Below are 18,468 nucleotides of genomic sequence, written 5' to 3'. Positions count from 1 at the left end.
ACGTATATACACATGTACGTGACTCTGCCCACTTCCAAGCGCACCCTTACTTGGCAAGTGTAAAGAGCCAATAATTATGAAAGGTTTGGTTTTGGTTTTACTATACCCTGTAAGGCTCGAACAGCCCCAGTTCTAGAATTAGATTTCAATACCACCCATTTCACCTCTGAGTTATACCCACACCAAACTTGACATGTAGTTGTTTTGTTTTCAGGGCCCTGGAATGGCAAGGAAGTTCTCTGCACCTGGTCAGCTGTGCATCTCCATGACCTCAAATCTGGGTGGTTCTGCCCCCATCTCTGCAGCATCAGCTACCTCTCTAGGTCATTTCACCAAGTCTATGTGCCCCCCACAGCAGTACGGTTTTCCAGCTCCCCCCTTTGGCACTCAGTGGAGTGGGACAGGTGGCCCAGCACCACAGCCACTTGGCCAGTTCCAGCCTGTGGGAACTGCCTCCTTACAGAATTTCGGCATCAGCAATTTGCAGAAATCCATCAGCAACCCCCCAGGTTCCAACCTGCGGACCACTTAGACCTAGAGACATTAACTTGAGTAGATTTGGGGGCAGGAGATGGAATGCTGAAGGGTGGGGGGGGGGACGGGAAAGTAGCCTATATACTAACTACTAGTGCTGCATTTAACTGGTTATTTCTTGCCAGAAAGGAATGTTTTTAATACCGCTTAGAGCCCTCAGAATTGAGAATCTCCCTCCCCCTTCACCATTTATTGGAGTGGAACAAGAAGAGCAGCTTTCTTGTGATGGGGCGGCTTCAAACCATGCTTTCCTGTTTCTCTACACCCAATAGTGAGGGCTAGAAAAGAGAATCATTTATCAGAAAGCTACGAGAGAGCTCAGTGGAAAACCAAACCCCATCTGTATTTTCAAATGGGTGGAGCTCTTAATTTTGGTACCCACCCCAAATCCCTTATTCCCTCAAGAATCTAAACCACAAGACAAAAAAAAAAACAAAACAAAACAAAAAAACTTTTGGGCTCTCTCCTACCCTGTTCCCCCCTCCCTTTTTTTTTTTTTTTTTTTTTTTTGTTTCTTTTTTTTTTTTTGCTTTAGAACCCAGTGAAAAACACCAGGGGACTGAGGTTTCAACCCTTTCTTATGATAGGTCATTAGTGCTTTAAGCAAATGATATTAGCAGCTTTGACTGCAGCATTAGCAATTAGGAAAAAAAAAAAATTAAGTCCCCTGCGGACATGTAACTTTGCCATCAGTTTTGATGTGGAAACACTGTGATATATAAATGTTGTTGGACAACAGTAGTTTTAAGAGTAAAATATGAAAGGTTTAAAAAGTTGAAAAAAACAAGCTCTGTCCTTTACTTATTGAGACACTTTAGCTTTTTCCTTTGTATTTCCATTGTAGTAGGTAAATAAATGTGAATGTAAGATTGTATAAATTACTGTACTTGAATACTTCTGTTCTCCCAGTATTGCTTGCTGGATATTTTAGTGCCTTGGACTTCTACTGCTTCTGCCATTAGCACCAACTTCTCATCAGACCCCAGATCAGCAGAGGGCGAATGAAAGGATATTAGGTCCATGTGACCCCAGCAGAGGATTATGCCAAAGGGAAACTGAAAGTTTTTTTTTTCTTTTTCTTTAAGTCATTCAATTTTGTCTAGAGCAGGTGTAAGATGAGCAGGGTGAGAAGTTAAGTTGACATCAGTGGTTGAAAGCAGAAAGTTCTGTTTCAGGAACAGTAAGGAGGGGTGTGGTAACAAAATTGAGCAATTTAAAAGCTTAAGGGTGGTGTGTGATAAATGAAAGAAAAAGAAAGACTAAGAACGGGAGAACAGACTTGTCAGGAAGATGTGTGCTGCCTGGCCCACAGGGTGCCATGAGCCTTACTTAAGCCAGGCTTGACAGACAAGACCTAGTGGAAATGGCTGAATATAAAGGGAAGGGGGTGGGGGCTAGTTTTTAAGTTGGGAAACGTTGATAGTGAAAAGTTACAGATGGAGAAAGATGCTCTAAGAAAAACTTTGGATTGCTTTCCTCTTGTTGCAAATGTATCATGCATTTCTCAGCTTGGGGTACTGTATTTTGTGGAAAGTGGACCCACATCTGAATTAAGCATTGTAAGAAAGAATGCTTATTCCTACTCGTTTCCTGTGTGATGTCCAAATGGTTGCAGGATCATAAATCTGTTGTGCCACCTCTTTTTCTAGAAATGCAACTGATATTCTCACATTCTCATATAAACAAATAATGCCCTTAAGTAATAACTGCAACCAATCAGTATTATGTAGTGCTACGCCTAGTTGTAATGGGCAGTTCTATTATTTTCAGAGCTTTCAGGAAATACTCTAATTGGCTATGTTTGGGATCTCTATTATCTCCGAAGATGGGGAAAGAAGCTAGGACTCCTAATTTTTGGGGTGCTTCTTCTCTTGACTCTGGAGTTGGGAAATGGACACATTTCCAGCCTCTTAGCCACCTCAGCGGCACACCCCAGGAATCACCACAGTAGGGGAGCCTGGTTGGCTGCCTTTCCTGTTGGTCCTTCATGGGCCTTCTTTTCTTTAGTAAGTTAGCCTAGGTCCCAAAGATGCAAGTGAAAGCTGAAGGTTTAGAGAAGTAGAAATGAAAAGGACAGGGGTTCCAAGCCCTGCTTCGAAGTTGTTTACTTATTTATTCTCTGCTTAAGATTCTTGAGGAGATGGTGAGAGTCAGGATAGAACGAAGAAGGTGCCAAGTAAATGAGAAACAGACCACCTAAGATGAATGAAACCGTACTTTCTACCAGAGGACGAGGGAACCAAATGCAGCACATAATGTTTTGTTATTTTGGTTTAATTTTGAGATCACTTACACACAAAAAGTAAGAACTGGTTTTATTTACTGTTGATTTTTTTTTTCCCCTCCTGTGGATGAAGTAACTGAAGCCTAGAGGAATGAACTAGTGCTACTGAACTGTTTAAATTATTTTTGTGTTAATAGTACACTTTGAGTATCTTTTTCCACATTACAAAAATCTTTCTGAATTATAAATGTTCTCCTTACATTATTTAACAATGTACACTGTTTAAAAAAGCAAATAAACAATTCAAACCTTGGGGGTTTCTCAGCAGCCGTTAATTGTACATTTTGCACTAACTCTGGGTGTTGCGCTTCTTGTAAGATTGCGCTTTGTGCTTCAGTTTGTTACCTTTGTAGACTTATTTAATGAAACCATTCAAATAAACCAAACTTGCTTTTGTTGAGCCGTGGGGTTTTCTTTCCAGCAAATGCCTTTTTCATGATCTCATTAGCTCAGTTTTGAGTTGTGTGCAACTTACAACTGGATTCCTGACTCCAGGAACTTTTTTAAAGTAGCAGTTCTGAACTAAACTAAGATTATTCTTCAAGACAAGGGAGAGATTTTTTTTCTGGAAAAAAAAATGGTAAGGATGTCAAAACCAAAAGATGAACATATGACCAAATCCATGTAATGAGACCTAAGATAAAGGGGAAATCAGGGTAAGCTAGCGCCTCTTCATCTTCCATAGGAATAAAAATGTCTGGCTACCTCCCTGTACTTTAAGAGTTCCTTGCATCGGGTTCATAGCTTCCCACAAATGGATCTGTGATCTAAAAATTAATAAAAGCCACAGCTTGAAGATGAGAGAAAGGGCACAGCCCAAGATGCATCTTAAAAAGAACCTGCAAACTCATTATGGCTGGGGGGGGGGGAGGATTATGAAACATTTGAAACTATGAAAAAAACCCATTTATGTTAAGATGGGTTATATCTCACATCTGAAATGGAGAAATACAAACACCCACTTTTATTTTTGTTACAAAGGAAAATTTATTTTGCTTTCTTAAAATGCCTTTTCTTTGGTCTTAGAATCTATTTACTTGATTAGGTAAAAAACTGCAGGATAGTGACACCATAAACCTTTGAACAAGAGATTATCATAGATGAAGACCGCAGCCTGTATTGATGCAAGGTAGTTAAACACCATGGTAGCTTTTGTTCTTGGAAGGATACACAGTATGGCGTGGACAACATTAAACACTGAGCGCCAAGGTGAAAGGCAGATATTACAATAATTTCACATAGGCAGCTGTAAAAGTTGGTGTTTAGTAATATTGCTTGAAGGCAGGTAGGCACTGGGGATTCCTAAAATTTCCATACATACTAACATAGTAGCTTAGGAATAAATAGTGAAGAACCTCAAGAGCCAAAGAAAAGGTATTTAATCTCAGAGCCTCCCCGATGCAGAGTGTGACAAGCTTTCTTAGAGCGCTTGTTTTCTGACTGCTCAGCTTTACCTGCAGAAGGCTCCAATAGTCAAATCCTCTGGTAAAGTTCAGAACGAAGCAAGGTAAATCCTTGGAAATAAAGTTCATTCCCTAGGAATGATGAACAGTTTTATGACGTAAAAGTAGTCTTCGAAAGTCCCTTAGTGACAAAGTCCAAGGATGTGACCTGAGCCTCCATTAGGATGGATCCAATTTCCTTTTCTTCAAGTCCTGGTTCTTCCCATAGATACCACAGTTTCCTGTGGGAGAAAAAATAATTTAAATGTGGCTGCTGTGATTTTTCAAATAAAGAATAAACTAACAGCTAATAATGTCTGAACTGTGTTAACAATCCTAACAAACTAAAAAGCCAAGAATGAAAACTGTTACGAGGGCAGATCCCTCTGTTAATGCTAGATCCAGTTGCAATAACCAAACACGATGGGCCTGATTTAATAAGGAAAAGCTCTTCATTCATTTCGTGGTTAAGCTTCCTACTACTATCAAGGGTTACAAGGGGTTACACCTCTAGTCAGGACCTCAAAGGAAGAGCTGTGGCTCATAAACCAGTTGTCATTTTCTTGGACTGCTGTTCCTCTGGCACGATAGCACCCACCTTCTTCAAACGGAATGTCATGCTTCCTTTAAAATGCAGAGAATTAAACCCAAGTTCTCCTTTCAATTTTTGTTCCTAAACACTTTGCTACCTGTTACATCTCGGTTGCTGTTGTGAGTTTGGAGGTGCGAGAGTCCAGATTTTGCTTGTGGATTCTGGTGACAGAGGTTCTGTGGGGTCCTGTCCCAGGTTACCACCTGGTTCTTCAGGACTGGTGTAGCAGAGGTCTGGAGCAGTTCTGCTTTAGACAAGGACTTGACATCACTGTCGTTTGCATCTAGATCCATATCACCCATTCCAAGACTGTCTGCGAGGCGAGGACCGAGATCATGAGAAAATGCAGCATCAACCAGTGTTCTCACATAAAGCACTGGGGAGAACTGGTCATGAGAAATTCCACGTCGTGCGTGGCCCAGGACAGCACCTGAGATTTCTCTTGCCCCTACCCCTAAAAGTACAGTGAAGCTTCTCTTAGGACAACAGAGGAGTTGGGTGTGTGCTCTCAGAACTGCCATCAGTCCATTAGGGGTCCTCTTTTTCCCCAAAACTTCACGGGGCTATACAACAGATAAAAATGAGGGTTTTTATGCCTCTTTTAAAATGTGTTAGTGACTACCTAAAGTGCATGTCCTAGGTACTTACTGATCAATGCTTAGGGCATGCCCAGAGCTCTTACTGACCTGTAAGGAAGTCCTCTGTGAGTGGTTCGGAAACGGCAGTTACGGGAGTGCTGTGCTTGGGAGGAGGTGCTGACAGTGCTGCTGGAGTTCAGAGAGCGACAGCGAGCGAGAGCGAGAGGAAGGACAAAACCACAGGGTCACTTAACTGTTGGAGCGAGCGCCTCAGAAGTGCAAAGCTGCCTAGAGTTCCACCAGTTCCTCGCGCAGCCAGGAGGAGATTCGCAATTCCTGATCCCCGTCCCTACCTACAGATCTACAAGAGGCTAAAAAGACTGTCCTTTTTTCCTTCTCACCAAATTGGGGGGTGGGGGGGAGTTCATTTCTCCTTAAGCAGCAAAAATAGAGGGGTTATTAGAAGCTATCTGGTCCACTTTTTACTTTTTAAAGCTATAAGCTTTGTTCCAAAAATCTTAAGCAGAAATTCAAAATGTAAAAGCAATATAAACCGCGGCTCTGGCTGTGGGATCCGGGGTGGGAAGCAGCCTCCCCGCCAGGAGTTTCTGCAATGGTTTGGAAGCTCAAGATCCAGAATAATAGTTACTATTAAGAACATCCCCAACACAGTAAGCTTCCCACATTAAGCCTGTCAGTGCTGAGCGGAATATTAATGAACTAAACACGAAGAAAGTCCTCTGAATCTTTCTTAGGGAGAAGCTGGGCAAAAATTCAGCTGGTCTGGGATAAGCCCTTTCTTTGTTTCTGCTCTCTGGGAAAGACAAAAAAAAAAAAAGTCTGCTACTACCACTGGGCCTGGATCAAGTAAACTGAAGTTCATAGATGAAGGACAGCCCAAAGCCCCCATTATTGTCAAACAATTCTGCCTTCTACTCGCGGACTACTGAGAAAGGCTTTCTAGCGAACGCGGCCAAAGTACCTGAAAGGAAAAAACCGTTCTCTACCCTGAAATGTCTAGTTCTAGATTATGTCAAGGGCCCTTTCCTTCCCTAAAAAAAGGAGTGTCTTTAAAAATGGGGAAATGCAGGGCCGGACTTCATGGTCCTAAGTGCTTAGACTCCTCTACCAGGCGTGGAACCTGAGAGAAGTCCTACGAGGGCTGGTTGGGGGCGAACCCCTGCTCCCACCCTTCTCACACACCCGGAGTCTTCTGCTCCGCCGCCGGAGCGGACAGCTGCGCCTGCCGCTGCTCCTCCATTTGCTGCCGGAACTGCTGCTGCAACCGTTTCTGGCGGAGCTTCCGCTCATACGTGGCATCGCTCACGGCGGCAGGCGGCCGAAGGCTGCATCCCAAGAGAACAAGGCGGGTGAGTCCCAAGCGAGCGCAGCGCCGGTCCGCAGGGGGCACACAAACCACCGCGCTGGCTCAGCCCGTGAAAATGGAGGAGGGGAGGACGGCAAGGGAACCAGGGCCGCACCGGCAGCTGCTGGCCTTCTCCTCCTGCACCACAGTGGGCGGATCATCTGAGCGGCTCGGTCTGCAAGGCGAGGTCACCTCCGGTGGTTCGGAGGCTGCCAGAGCCACGTTCCGCTGGCAGCTGCTGTATCTTGCTTGTTCCACAGATGGTTCAAAATCTTGTCTCTTTGCTCTCGTTAGATCCACTTCAAGAGGCAACTAAGAAGGGAAGAAAGGGGCTAAATACCTTCTTCCAACTGCACTTGCCCTCTTTTGTCCCTGCCCTCACGGTCTAGGTTCCTGGAAAATGGTATCTGACAGTCCTCCATCCATCATTCCCTCTAGGTCCTGAGAAGCTGAGACAACGGATCCACACTTCACCTTGTATTTTTAATTACAGGGGGAGAAGTAAAACAATTTCGTGTTCTACTTTATACCATTCTGTATTAATCACGTTTTGATAAAAAGGAATCTTACTTTTTAGGATTCAGGGCAAATGGTCTGTAAACCCTAATTTCAATCTCTCGTTGTCAGCCGGATCTGTCTGATGCTGTCTACTTTTTCTCTTTTTCATGGAAATGATCACACGGACTCTTTGTCGAGGCCTACCCTTTCTCTGCCCTTTCTCCCAGGGCTTCCCCCTAAATACAACACTCATCACTGAAGAAGCCTCCGGTTGCTGTGGCACAACTAAGTGTCCTTCCAATGACAGGAAGAGGAAAACTTGCAAAGCACAAGGTGTAGGCTGCTAGCCAAGGCTGCTGGAAATCTCCCAGTTTGGGGTCGTTCCTGCATCTCACCAAATGTGAGAATTAACGATACTTCATGGCATTTGGCACAATGTTTTACTTCCAGGCCCTAAACACTGCAGAAACCCAGAGCTTTTCACTTGGGAGAACTTCTCTCTCAATTCATATCGATAGAATAACTGAATAGGAGAAATTGAGATGACTACCATTTTGATAAAGATAACCTGAAAATGAAAATTGTATTATGAAATTTCTTATCTACATTGGAAAGTAAATAAGTAGGTTAAAAATAAATGAGCTTGCAGGGCGCCTGGGTGGCTCAGTCAGTTAAGCGTCTGCCTTCGGCTCAGGTCATGATCCCAGGGTCCTGGGATCGAGCCCCGCATCGGGCTCCCTGCTCAGTGGGAAGCCGGCTTCTCCCTCTCCCACTCCCCCTGCTTGTGTTCCCTCTCTCTCTGTCTCTGTCAAATAAATAAGCAAAATCTAAAAAAAAATTAAATTAAATTAAAATAAAATAAAATAAATAAGCCTGGGGCACCTGGCTGGCTTAGTCGGTAGGGTATGTGACTCTTGACTTTGGGGCCGTGAGTTCAAGCCCCCATGTTGGGGGAAGAGATTACTTAGAAAATAATAATAATAAATTTTTTTATTTGAAATAAAAATAAAATAACTGAGCTTATGCTACAAGGATGAACACTGAGGACATTATGCTAAGTGAAGTTAGGGCAGTCACAAAAGGGCAAATATGTATGGTTCCGTTTATATGAGGTATGTACTTAGAGTCAAAAAGCAAGACAGAAGAATGGCAGTTGCCAGGGGCTGTAGGGGAAGAGGAAGCAGGGAACTGTTGTTATAGTTTCAGTTTTATAAGAAACGAGTTATAGAGATGGATGGTGCTGATGGTTGTACAACATAACGAAGGTATTTAATACCACTATCTGTTCACCTAAAATAGTTAAGATGGTAAATTTCAGGTTTTTTGTTGTTATTTTGTTGCTTTTGTTAGATTTTATTTATTTACTTATCTATCTATCTATCTATCTATCTATCTATCTATCTATCTATCTATCTATCTGGCAGAGAGAAAGAGAGCACAAGCAGGGGGAGTGGCAGGCTCCCCGCTGAGCAGGGAGCCCAATGCGGGGCTCGATCCCAGGATTATGACCTGAGCCGAAGGCAGACGCTTAACGACTGAGCCACCCAGGCACCTCAAGATGGTAAATTTTGTTCTGTATATTTTACTGCAAGTAGAAAAAATGGGGAAAAAGTGAGCTGTGAAAAAAGCTTAAAAGACGCACAATGCTGAGTGCTGTCGAGGATATGGAACAGCTGAAACTGTGTATGAAGTTGTACAACCACACTGGAAAACTGGAAGAATCTGCTAAAATGAAACATGCCTATCCTCTGACCTGACCCAGTAATTCCCAAGATAAATGGGTGTGTATGGCACCAGAAGACGTGTACAAGAATGCTAACAGCAGCCCGATTCCAAACAACCAAGAACTACCAAAAGACTCCACTGTCTACTATGAAGTCAGAATGGAAAAATGAGTTGTGCTGTGCTCATGCAACAGAAGAGTGTACAAGGAAAATGCTACAGGCAACTTCAATGCATCTCGCAAACATGTCGAATGAATGCCAGACAACAAAACAGTCCATATGTTTGGTTCCCAAAAGTACAAAAAGTCCAAACTAATCTATGTTGCTAAAAGTGGTTTCCCTTAGTAGTGATGAGAAGGAGAGGCCTTGGCAGTGACTTCAAGGGACACTATTGAGACTTCTGGGACACTGGTAATGTTTTACCTTGATTCTGATGTTGGTTAAGTGGATGTGTTCATCACACTGAATGTTTATGATTAGTGGACTTTTCTACATGTTTATATGTACCCTTTAATACTTCAGTGAATTTTTATAAAGAACAGTTTCATTTATATAAAGTTCAAAAGCAAGAAAAAAAATCTACAAGGCTGGGGCACCTGGCTGGCTCAGTCGTTAGAGCATCCAACTCTTGATCTCGGGGTTGCAAGTTCGAACCCCATGTTGGCTCTAGAGATTACTTTTTAAAAAAAGAAAGAAAAAAATCTATGAGGCTGAAAGTCAGAATACAGAAGTCAGGACAATAGTTACTTTTCAAAAGAGAAGTCAAGGTAGTGAATGGGAGGGGGCAAATGGTACCCTGGGGTGCTGGTAAGGTTTTAGTTTCTTATCTGGGAGATAAATAACTCTGTTCACTTCTAAAAATTCATCAGGCTGTGCCATTACAAATTACATAGTTTTCTACGTATATGTTGCACTTCATTTTTAAAAATCTTTAAAAAAATAAAAGAGTAAAAAAGAAAAGGAGAAGGATGTTATCAGAATAGTACACTCGGAAGCTCCAGGCGCCCCCTCCCCCTAGAGACACTGGGTTAACAATATACAGATTAGAATACCTTTGTGAGAACTCCAGTGACCAGCTAAGAAGCTTCAGGCCTCAGGCCAGCATAAAACCAAAACAAAATTCCAGCAAAAGGGGTAGGAAAATTCATGGGGGGCATTTTGCATGCCCACTCAGGCCCCTGCCCCTGCCCTCATCCAGCATAGAGCAGTACAACCAGGAGGAAACTTCCCATCCTGGGCTCTGCCCCTGGGATGGAAACAAAAGAGTAGATTGTACCTCCGATGCTGTGGCTGGTCTGGGGGCTGCCCAAGGTATTGGTTTCTGTCTCACCTGACTCAGTACACTGATGGGACCAGCAGAGTTTGAAAGTCACTAAAAACAGAGATAAGCACCAGAACACATTGGACCTACGGGTGCAGTCAGATGCCAGGAGCAGAAGGAGATCCTAAAAGTTTTGGGAGGTCCTAGGCCCTCTAGCTGGGCTGACTGGTGAAGGTCTTCCCCTGCACAAAACCAGTACATAAAGACTGGGAAAGGTGGTTGTTTTCTCAAATGCCACATCTCAACAAAAGATCACAAGGCATAGAAAGAAACAGGGAAATGTGGCCCAAACAAAGGAACAAAATCATCTCCAAAAACTGACCCCCCCCAAAAAATGCAATCTATGTGCTACCTAACAATGCATTTAAAATAATGGTCATAAAGATGTTCAGTCGGCTAAGAGAGAACACACACAACTAAATGAAATCAGGAAAATGATGCATGAATGAAATGAGAAGAATATCAACAAACTATAAAAAAGCAGCTAACAAGTTCTGGAACTGAAAAATATAGTAACAGCTGAAAAGTTCACTAGAGGGGTTTTATAGCAGACTTGAACTGACAGAAGAAAGAATCAGCAGCATGAAGACAGGTCATTTGAAATCACCTCATCAGAGAAGCAAAAAGAAGAAAGAATGAAGAAACATGACAGAGCCTAAGGGGCCTATAGGACACTCGTCACGCTATATATTAAGAGTCTCAGAAGAAGAGAAAGAGAGAGGGGCAGAGAGATTATCTGAGGAATTAATGGCTTAAAACTTCCAAAATCTAAGGAAAGAGAAGACATACAAATTCAAGCAGCTCAAAAAACTACATCTAGGACAAATGCAAAAGCCTCACACCAAGGCACATTATAATCAAACTGCCAGAAAGCCAAAGACAGTACCCTAATAACAAACTACCAGAAAGAAAAATTAAGAAAAACCCATTTATAATTACAACAAAAAGAATAAAATACTCAGCAATAAATGAATCAAGGAGGTAAAAGACCTGTAGAGTGAAAACTATAAGACACTGATGAAAGAAACTGAAGAATAAATGGAAACATATTCCATGCTGTGGATTGGAAGAATATTGTTAGAATGCCCAACAAACCAAAACAATCTCCAGATTCAGTGCAATCCCTATCAAAATTCCAATGACATTTTCCACAGAAATAGAACAAACAATCCTAAAATTTGTATGGAACCACAAAAGACTCCAAATAGCCAAAGCAAACTTGAGAACAAAGCTGAAAGCATCATGCTACCTGATTTCAAACTATATTATAAAGCTATGGTAATCAAAACGGCGTGGTACTGACATAAATACAATACCTAAAACAATGGAACAAAATAGAGAGCTCAGAAAGAAACCCATGTTTACACGATCAACAAATTTATGACAAAGAAGCCAAGAATGTACAATGTAGAAAGGACAGTCTCTTCAATAAATGGTGTTGGGAAACTGGACAGCACATGCAAAAGAATGAAACTAGACCACTATCTGACACAATACACAAATATACTCAAAATGAAGTACAGACTTGAGTGTAAGACCTGAAACCATAAAACTCCTAGAAGAAAACACAGGAGATGAGCTCCTTAACATTGGTTTCAGTGATGACATTTTGGATCTGACACCAAAGCAAAGCCAACAAAAGCAAAAATAAGCACTACTACATCAAACTAAAATGCTTCTGCATGGCAAAAGAAACTGTCAACATGAGGGTGCCTGGGTGGCTCAGTTGGTTAAGTGACTGCATTCAGCTCAGGTCATGATCCTGGAGTCCCGGGATCAAGTCCCGCATCGGGCTCCCTGCTCAGTGGGAAGTCTGCTTGTCCCTCTCACCCTCCCCTCTCATGCTCTCTTTCTCTTCATTCTCTCTCAAATAAATAAATAAAAATCTTTAATAAAAAAAAAAAAACTGTCAACATGAAAAGGTAACCTATTGAATGGGACAAAATATTTGTAAACGATATAACTGATAGGGGGTTAATATCCAAAATATGTAAAGAAATACAACTCAATAGCAAAAACAACAACAACAAATAATCCGATTAAAAATGGGCACAGGATCTACACAGACATTCTTCCAAAGAAGACACACAGATGGTCAACAGACACATGAAAGGATGCTCAACATCATTCATCATCAGGAAAGTGCAAATCAAAACCAAAATGAGATGCCACCTCATACCTGTCAGAGTGGCTATTATCAAAAAGATAAGAAATACGTGTTGGAGAGGATGTGGAGAAAGATGAACCCTTGTGCAGCGTTGGTGCACAGCTGGTGCAGCCACTGTGGAAAACAGTATGGAGTTCCTCAAAAAATTAAAATGTGATCCATCAATTCCACTTCTGGGTATTTATCCAAAGAAAACAAAAACACTATCTCAAAAAGCTATCTGCACTCCATGTCCACTGCAGCATTATTTACAATAGCCAAGGTATAGAAATAACCTAAGTGTCCATCCATGGATGAATGGTTAAAGAAAATGTAGTGAATATACAATGGAATATTATTCTGCCATAAAGAAGGAAATCTTGTATTTCTCACACATGGATGCACCCTGAGGGTATTATGCTAAGTGAAATAAATCAGAGAAAGACAAACACCATATCGTCTCACTTATATGTGGAATCTGGGGGGAAAAAAGAGCTCATAGGTACAGAGAATAGATTGGTGGTTGCCAGGGAGAGGCAGGTGGCAGGCAAAATGGGGAGAGGGTGTGTGGAAAAGTACAAACTGATAGTTATAAAATAAGTCATGGGAATGTAATGTACAGCATAGTGATGACAGCTAATAATATTGTATATTTGAAAATTGCTAAAAGAGTAAATCTTAAGTTATAAAAAAATTTGTAACTAGCTGTGGTGATGGATGTTAACTAGACTTATTATGCTGGCCATTTCATAATATATACAAATATCAAATCATTATGCTACATACCTGAAACTAAAATAATGTGCCATGTCAATTATATCTCAATTTTTAAAAAGTCAAAGACAAAGAGAAATCTTGAAAGCAGCAAGAGAAAAACAAATCATCACATACAAGAGAGCCTCCATAGGATTATTAGATTTCTTCTTACAGGCCAGAACAGAGTGGGATGATATATTGAAAGTGCTGAAAGAAAAAAGCTCAGCCAAGAATACTGCATCCAGCAAAACTATCCTTCAAAAATAGAGAAATTAAGACTTTCTCATAAAAACAAAAGCAGGGGGAGTTCATTTCCACTAGACCTGTTCCACAAGAAATGCTAAAAGGAGTTCTTCAAAGTGAAACAAAAAGATGCTAGACACCAACACAAAGCTACAGGAAAATAGTAAGTTCTCCAGTAAAAGTAAATACATCAATAAATATAATAGCCTGTATTATTATCCTTTTGGTGCACAGAATTTAAATGAAAAAAAAATATTAAAACTATATAATGAATATAGAAGTTTTAAAAACAACTACGGTTTTTATAACTGTAAATCTCTGTTACTGGGTATACATTATATAAAGATGTAATTTGTAACATCAATGAGATAAAGTGGAACAGGGGTGGAGTTGTAAAGGAATACAGTTTTGGGGGCAACTGGGTGGCTCAGCTAGTTAAGCATCTGCCTTCAGCTCAGGTCGTGATCCTGGGGCCTGGGGATCAAGCCCTGCGTCAGTCTCCCTGCTCATTGGGGAGTCTGCTTCTCCCTCTTTCTCTGCCCCTACCCTCCTGCTCATGCTCTCTCTCTCACTCTCTCTCAAATAAATAAAATCTTAAAAAAAAAAGGAATAGAGTTTTTGTATACAACTGAACTTAAGTTATCAGTTTAAAATAGAATGAATGCTGCAGTATAATTGCAATAATAACCACAAGGAAAATATCTCTAGAATATACACAAAAGAAAATAAGAAAGGAATCAAATCATGTCACTACCCAAAAGTAAAAAAAACACAAAGGAAGGCAGTAAGAGAGGAAAGTAGGGACAAAAAAGCTACAAGACATACAGAAAACAACAAAATGGCAACAGTAAGTCGTTCACTAATATTTTAAACATAAATGGACTAAATACCCCAATCAAATGACATAGATCAGCTGTGCAGATTTAAAAAACAAGATACAACTATATGCTTTTTATAAGAGACTCACTTTAGATCTAAGAACACAGTGAAAGGATGAGAAAAGATATTCCATGGAACTGGTACCAAAAGAGATCAGGGCAAGCTATACTAATACCAGACAAAACAGACTTTAAGTCAAAAATTGTTACAAGAGACAAAGGAGGACATTATATAATGATAAAAGGGTCAATTCACTCAATAGGTACAACAATTATAAATATTTGTGTACCAAACACCAGAGCTCCTATATATAAAGGAAACTTTGTCAGAACTGGATAGAGAAATAGACAGCAACACAATACAATAATAGTAGGAAACTTCAATATTCTACCTCCAATAATCGAGAGAATAACCAGACAGAAGATCAATAAGGAAATAGAGGATTTGAACATTATAGGCCAACTGGACCTAACAGACATATACAGAATACTCCACCCAACAACAGATTATAAATTCTTCTCAAGTACACACGAAATATTCTCCAGGAGAGACCACATGTTAGGCTACTAAACAAGTCTTAACCAACTGAAGAATACAGAAATCATATAAAGTATGCTTACTGATCACAGTGGAATAAAACCAGAAATCAATAGCAGAAGGAAATAGCGGAAAATCCACAAACATGTGGAAATTAAACAGTACACTCTTAAACAACTAATGGGTCAAAGAACAAGTCACAAGGGAAATTAGAAAGTATCTTGAGACAAATGAAAATGAAAACACAACATACCAAAACCTATGGTATGCAGCAAAAGCAGTGCTAACAGGAAGGTTTATTGCTGACACAAGCTAGCAAAAAAATGAAATAAAGCTTGGAGCAGAGATACATGACATAGAGAACAGAAATGCAATAGGGAAAAAAAATTGACAAAACTAAGAGTTAGTTTTTTGAAAAGATCAACAAAATTGATAAACCCTTAGATTAACTAAGAAAAAAGAGAAGACTCAAATAACTAAAATCCAAAAATAGGGACATTACAACCGATGCCACAGAAATAAAAAAGATTATTAGAATACTCTGAACAATTATATAACAAATCAAAAAACCTAGAAGAAATGGACAAATTCCTAGACACATACAACCTACAAAGACTGAATCATGAAGAAACAGACAATCCAAATAGACCAGTTACTAGTTAGAAGATTAAATCAGTAATCTAAAACTTACCACCACCACCACCAAGAAAAAAACCCCGAACTAAATGGCTTCATGGGAGAATTCTACCAAACATTTAAAAATTTAACACCAATCCTCCTCAAACTCTTCCAAAAGCTAAAGTGGAGGGAACACTTCCAAGCTCACTCTATAAGGCCAGCATTACTCTGATACCAAAGTCAAACAATGACACTATATACACTTATCACGATGAACACTGAGTAATATATAGAATTGTTGAATCACTATATTGTACACCTGAAACTAATATAGCACTATATGTTAACTAGACTGGAATTAAAATAAAAAACTTAATAAAAACAAAACAGAAAAGCCAATGACACTACAAGAAGAAAAACAACACTGTGAGAAAACTATAGAAAAATATCCTTGATAAATATTGATACACAGATCCTCCAGGGCGCCTGGATGGCTCAGATAAGCAGCTGACTCTTGATTTCAGCTCAGGTCATGATCTCAGGGTCACGGTACTGAGCCCCATGTTGGGCTCCATGCTCAGTGAGGAGTCTGCTTCTCTCCCTCTCCCTCTGCCCCTCCCCTGGCTCATGCATGCATGCATGCACTCTCTCTCTCAAATAAATTAATTAATTAAATATTCTTTATTTTAAAAAAAAGATCCTCCAAATTCTAGCACACCAAATTCAATAGCACATTAAAAGAATTATACACCATGACCAAGGGGGATTTATTCATAGGATGCAAGGATGGGTCAACTCCACAAATCAATTAGTGTGATACACACCACAGTAACAAAAGAAGGGACAAAAGCACATGCTAATCTCAACTAATGCAGAAAAAGCATTTGATAAGACTCAATACCTTTTCGTGATAAAAATATTCAACAAACTAGGAATAGAAGAAATATACCTCAACATAATGAAGGCCTTATATGAAAAGCCCACAGCTAACATCATACTCAATGGTGAAAGACTGAAAGCTTTTCCCATTATATCAGGAACAAGGCAAGGATGCCCACTCTCATTACTCATACTCAGTATACCAGAAATCCTAGCCAGAGCAGTTAGCAAAGAAAAAGGAATCCAAAATGGAAAAGAAATAAAATTATCTCTAGATGTAGATGACATGATCTCATATGCAGAAAACCCTACAGACTACAAAAAAAAAATTATTAGAACTAATAAATTCAACAAAGTTGCAGAATACAAAATCAACACACAAAAATCAGTTGTGTCTATACACTAGTAATGAACAATCCAAAAAGAAAATGAAAAAAACAATCCATCTACAAAAGCATCAAAAGAATAAAATACTTAGTAATAAACCTAACCAAGAATGTGAAAGACTTGTACACTGAAAACTGCAAAACATTGCTAAAAGTAATTAAAGAAGCCACAAAAAAATGGAAAGACATCCCCTGTTCACAAATTGGAAGACTTAATATGGTTAAGATGCCCATATTACCAAAGTGATCTACTGATTCGACACAAGCCCTATCCAAATTCCCATAGTATTATTTGCATTAAAAAAAAATCATCCTAAAATTCATACAGAATCTCAAAGGACTTCAAATAGTGAAAACAATATTGAAAAAGAAGAACAAAGTTGAAGGACTCCTCATACCTTCTGAAAACACACTGCAAAGCTACAGTGATCAAAATGGTACAATACTGCCATAAATACAGACACACAGTCCAATGGAATAGAGAGCCCAGAAATAAACCCTTGCATAAATGATCAAATGAATATCAACAAGCGTGCCAAGACCACTCAATGGGGAAAGGAGAGTCTCTTCAACAAATGATGCTGGGAAAACTGGATATCCACATGCAGAAGAATGAAGTTAGACCTGTATCTTACATCATAAACAAAAATAAATTCAAGATAGTTTAAAGACCTAAACATAAGACCAAATCCATAAAACTCATAGATGAAAATATAGGGGAAAAGCTTGATGACATTGGATTTGACAGTGATTTCTTGCATATGACACTAAAAACACAAAGCAAAAATATACAAATGGGACAATCAAACTTAAACATTTTAAAGGCAACCTATGAAATAGGAAAATAAATTTTGCAATCATGTCTCTGATAAGGGGTTAATATTCAAAATATATACAGAATTCCTACAACCCAACAACAAAAAATTAAAATCCCCAATTAAAAAATGGGCAAGGTATCTTAATAGACATTTCTCCAAAGATGATATACAAATGGCCAAAAAGCATATGAAAAAATGTTCAACATCGAAACTCATCATCAGAGAAATGCAAATCAAACCCACAATAAGATGGCACCTCACGCCCACTAGGATGGCTGCTATCAAAAAAGCAGAAAACAAGTGTTGGCAAGGATGTAGAGAAATTGGAGCACTTGTGCACTATTGGTTGAACTATAAAATGTGATGGACACTATAGAAAACAGTGTGGAAGTTCCTCAAAAAACTACCATATGGGGGCGCCTGGGTGGCTCAGTCAGTTAAAGTGTCCAACTCTTGATCTGAGCTCAGGGCTTGACCTCAGGGTGGTGAGCTCAAGCTCTGTGTTAAAAAACAAAAACAAAAACAAAAAAAAACACTACCATATGATCCAGCAACCCCACCTGTGGATACATCCAAAATAACTGAAAGCAGGGTCTTGAGGAGGTATTTGCAAAACCATGTTCATAACAGCACTATTCCCAAGTCAAGAGATGAAAGCCAACGAGATGTCCATTGATGGAAAAATTAAAAGAAAATGTGGTGTATGCATACAGTGGAATATTATTCAGCCTTAAAATGGAAGGTAATTCTTTTTTTTTTTTAAGGACTTAATTTTAAGAGATCTCTACACCCAACATGGGGCTTGAACTTAAAACCTGAGATCAAGGGTCCCACACTCTACCGACTGAGCCAGCCAGGCATGCCGAA

General features: G+C 39.9%; 2 protein-coding genes across 12 annotated transcripts in view; one reads left to right on the top strand and one right to left on the bottom strand.

The window, feature by feature from the left end:
* The window catches only part of WNK1 (WNK lysine deficient protein kinase 1), a 150,703-nt gene extending 147,485 nt beyond the window's left edge, over window positions 1-3,218 (top strand). For all 4 annotated transcript variants that reach the window (XM_025851934.2, XM_025851925.2, XM_025851933.2 and 1 more), the window contains one exon: window positions 215-3,218. In XM_025851934.2, the coding sequence (XP_025707719.1) occupies window positions 215-532 (318 nt within the window). In that variant the 3' untranslated portion in view covers window positions 533-3,218. The remainder of the gene's footprint in view (window positions 1-214) is intronic.
* Window positions 2,793-18,468, bottom strand: part of RAD52 (RAD52 homolog, DNA repair protein) — a 37,483-nt gene continuing 21,807 nt past the window's right edge. For 5 of the 8 annotated variants that reach the window (XM_025851936.2, XM_025851935.2, XM_073886933.1 and 2 more), the window contains 5 exons: window positions 6,912-7,108; window positions 6,634-6,776; window positions 5,539-5,619; window positions 4,950-5,228; window positions 2,793-4,502 (listed from right to left, as the gene is read on the bottom strand). In XM_025851936.2, coding sequence (XP_025707721.1) covers window positions 4,441-4,502; window positions 4,950-5,228; window positions 5,539-5,619; window positions 6,634-6,776; window positions 6,912-7,108 — 762 coding nt within the window. In that variant the 3' untranslated portion in view covers window positions 2,793-4,440. The remainder of the gene's footprint in view (window positions 4,503-4,949; window positions 5,229-5,538; window positions 5,620-6,633; window positions 6,777-6,911; window positions 7,109-18,468) is intronic. The other 3 variants (XM_073886936.1, XM_073886934.1, XM_073886937.1) reach the window with 3 other exon arrangements.

This window comes from Callorhinus ursinus, unplaced genomic scaffold (assembly GCF_003265705.2).
Source record: "Callorhinus ursinus isolate GAN/ISIS: 27379988/994484 unplaced genomic scaffold, GSC_fseal_2.0 scaffold74, whole genome shotgun sequence".
Lineage (NCBI taxonomy): Eukaryota > Metazoa > Chordata > Mammalia > Carnivora > Otariidae > Callorhinus > Callorhinus ursinus.
This window is presented reverse-complemented; position numbering and strand designations above follow the sequence as displayed.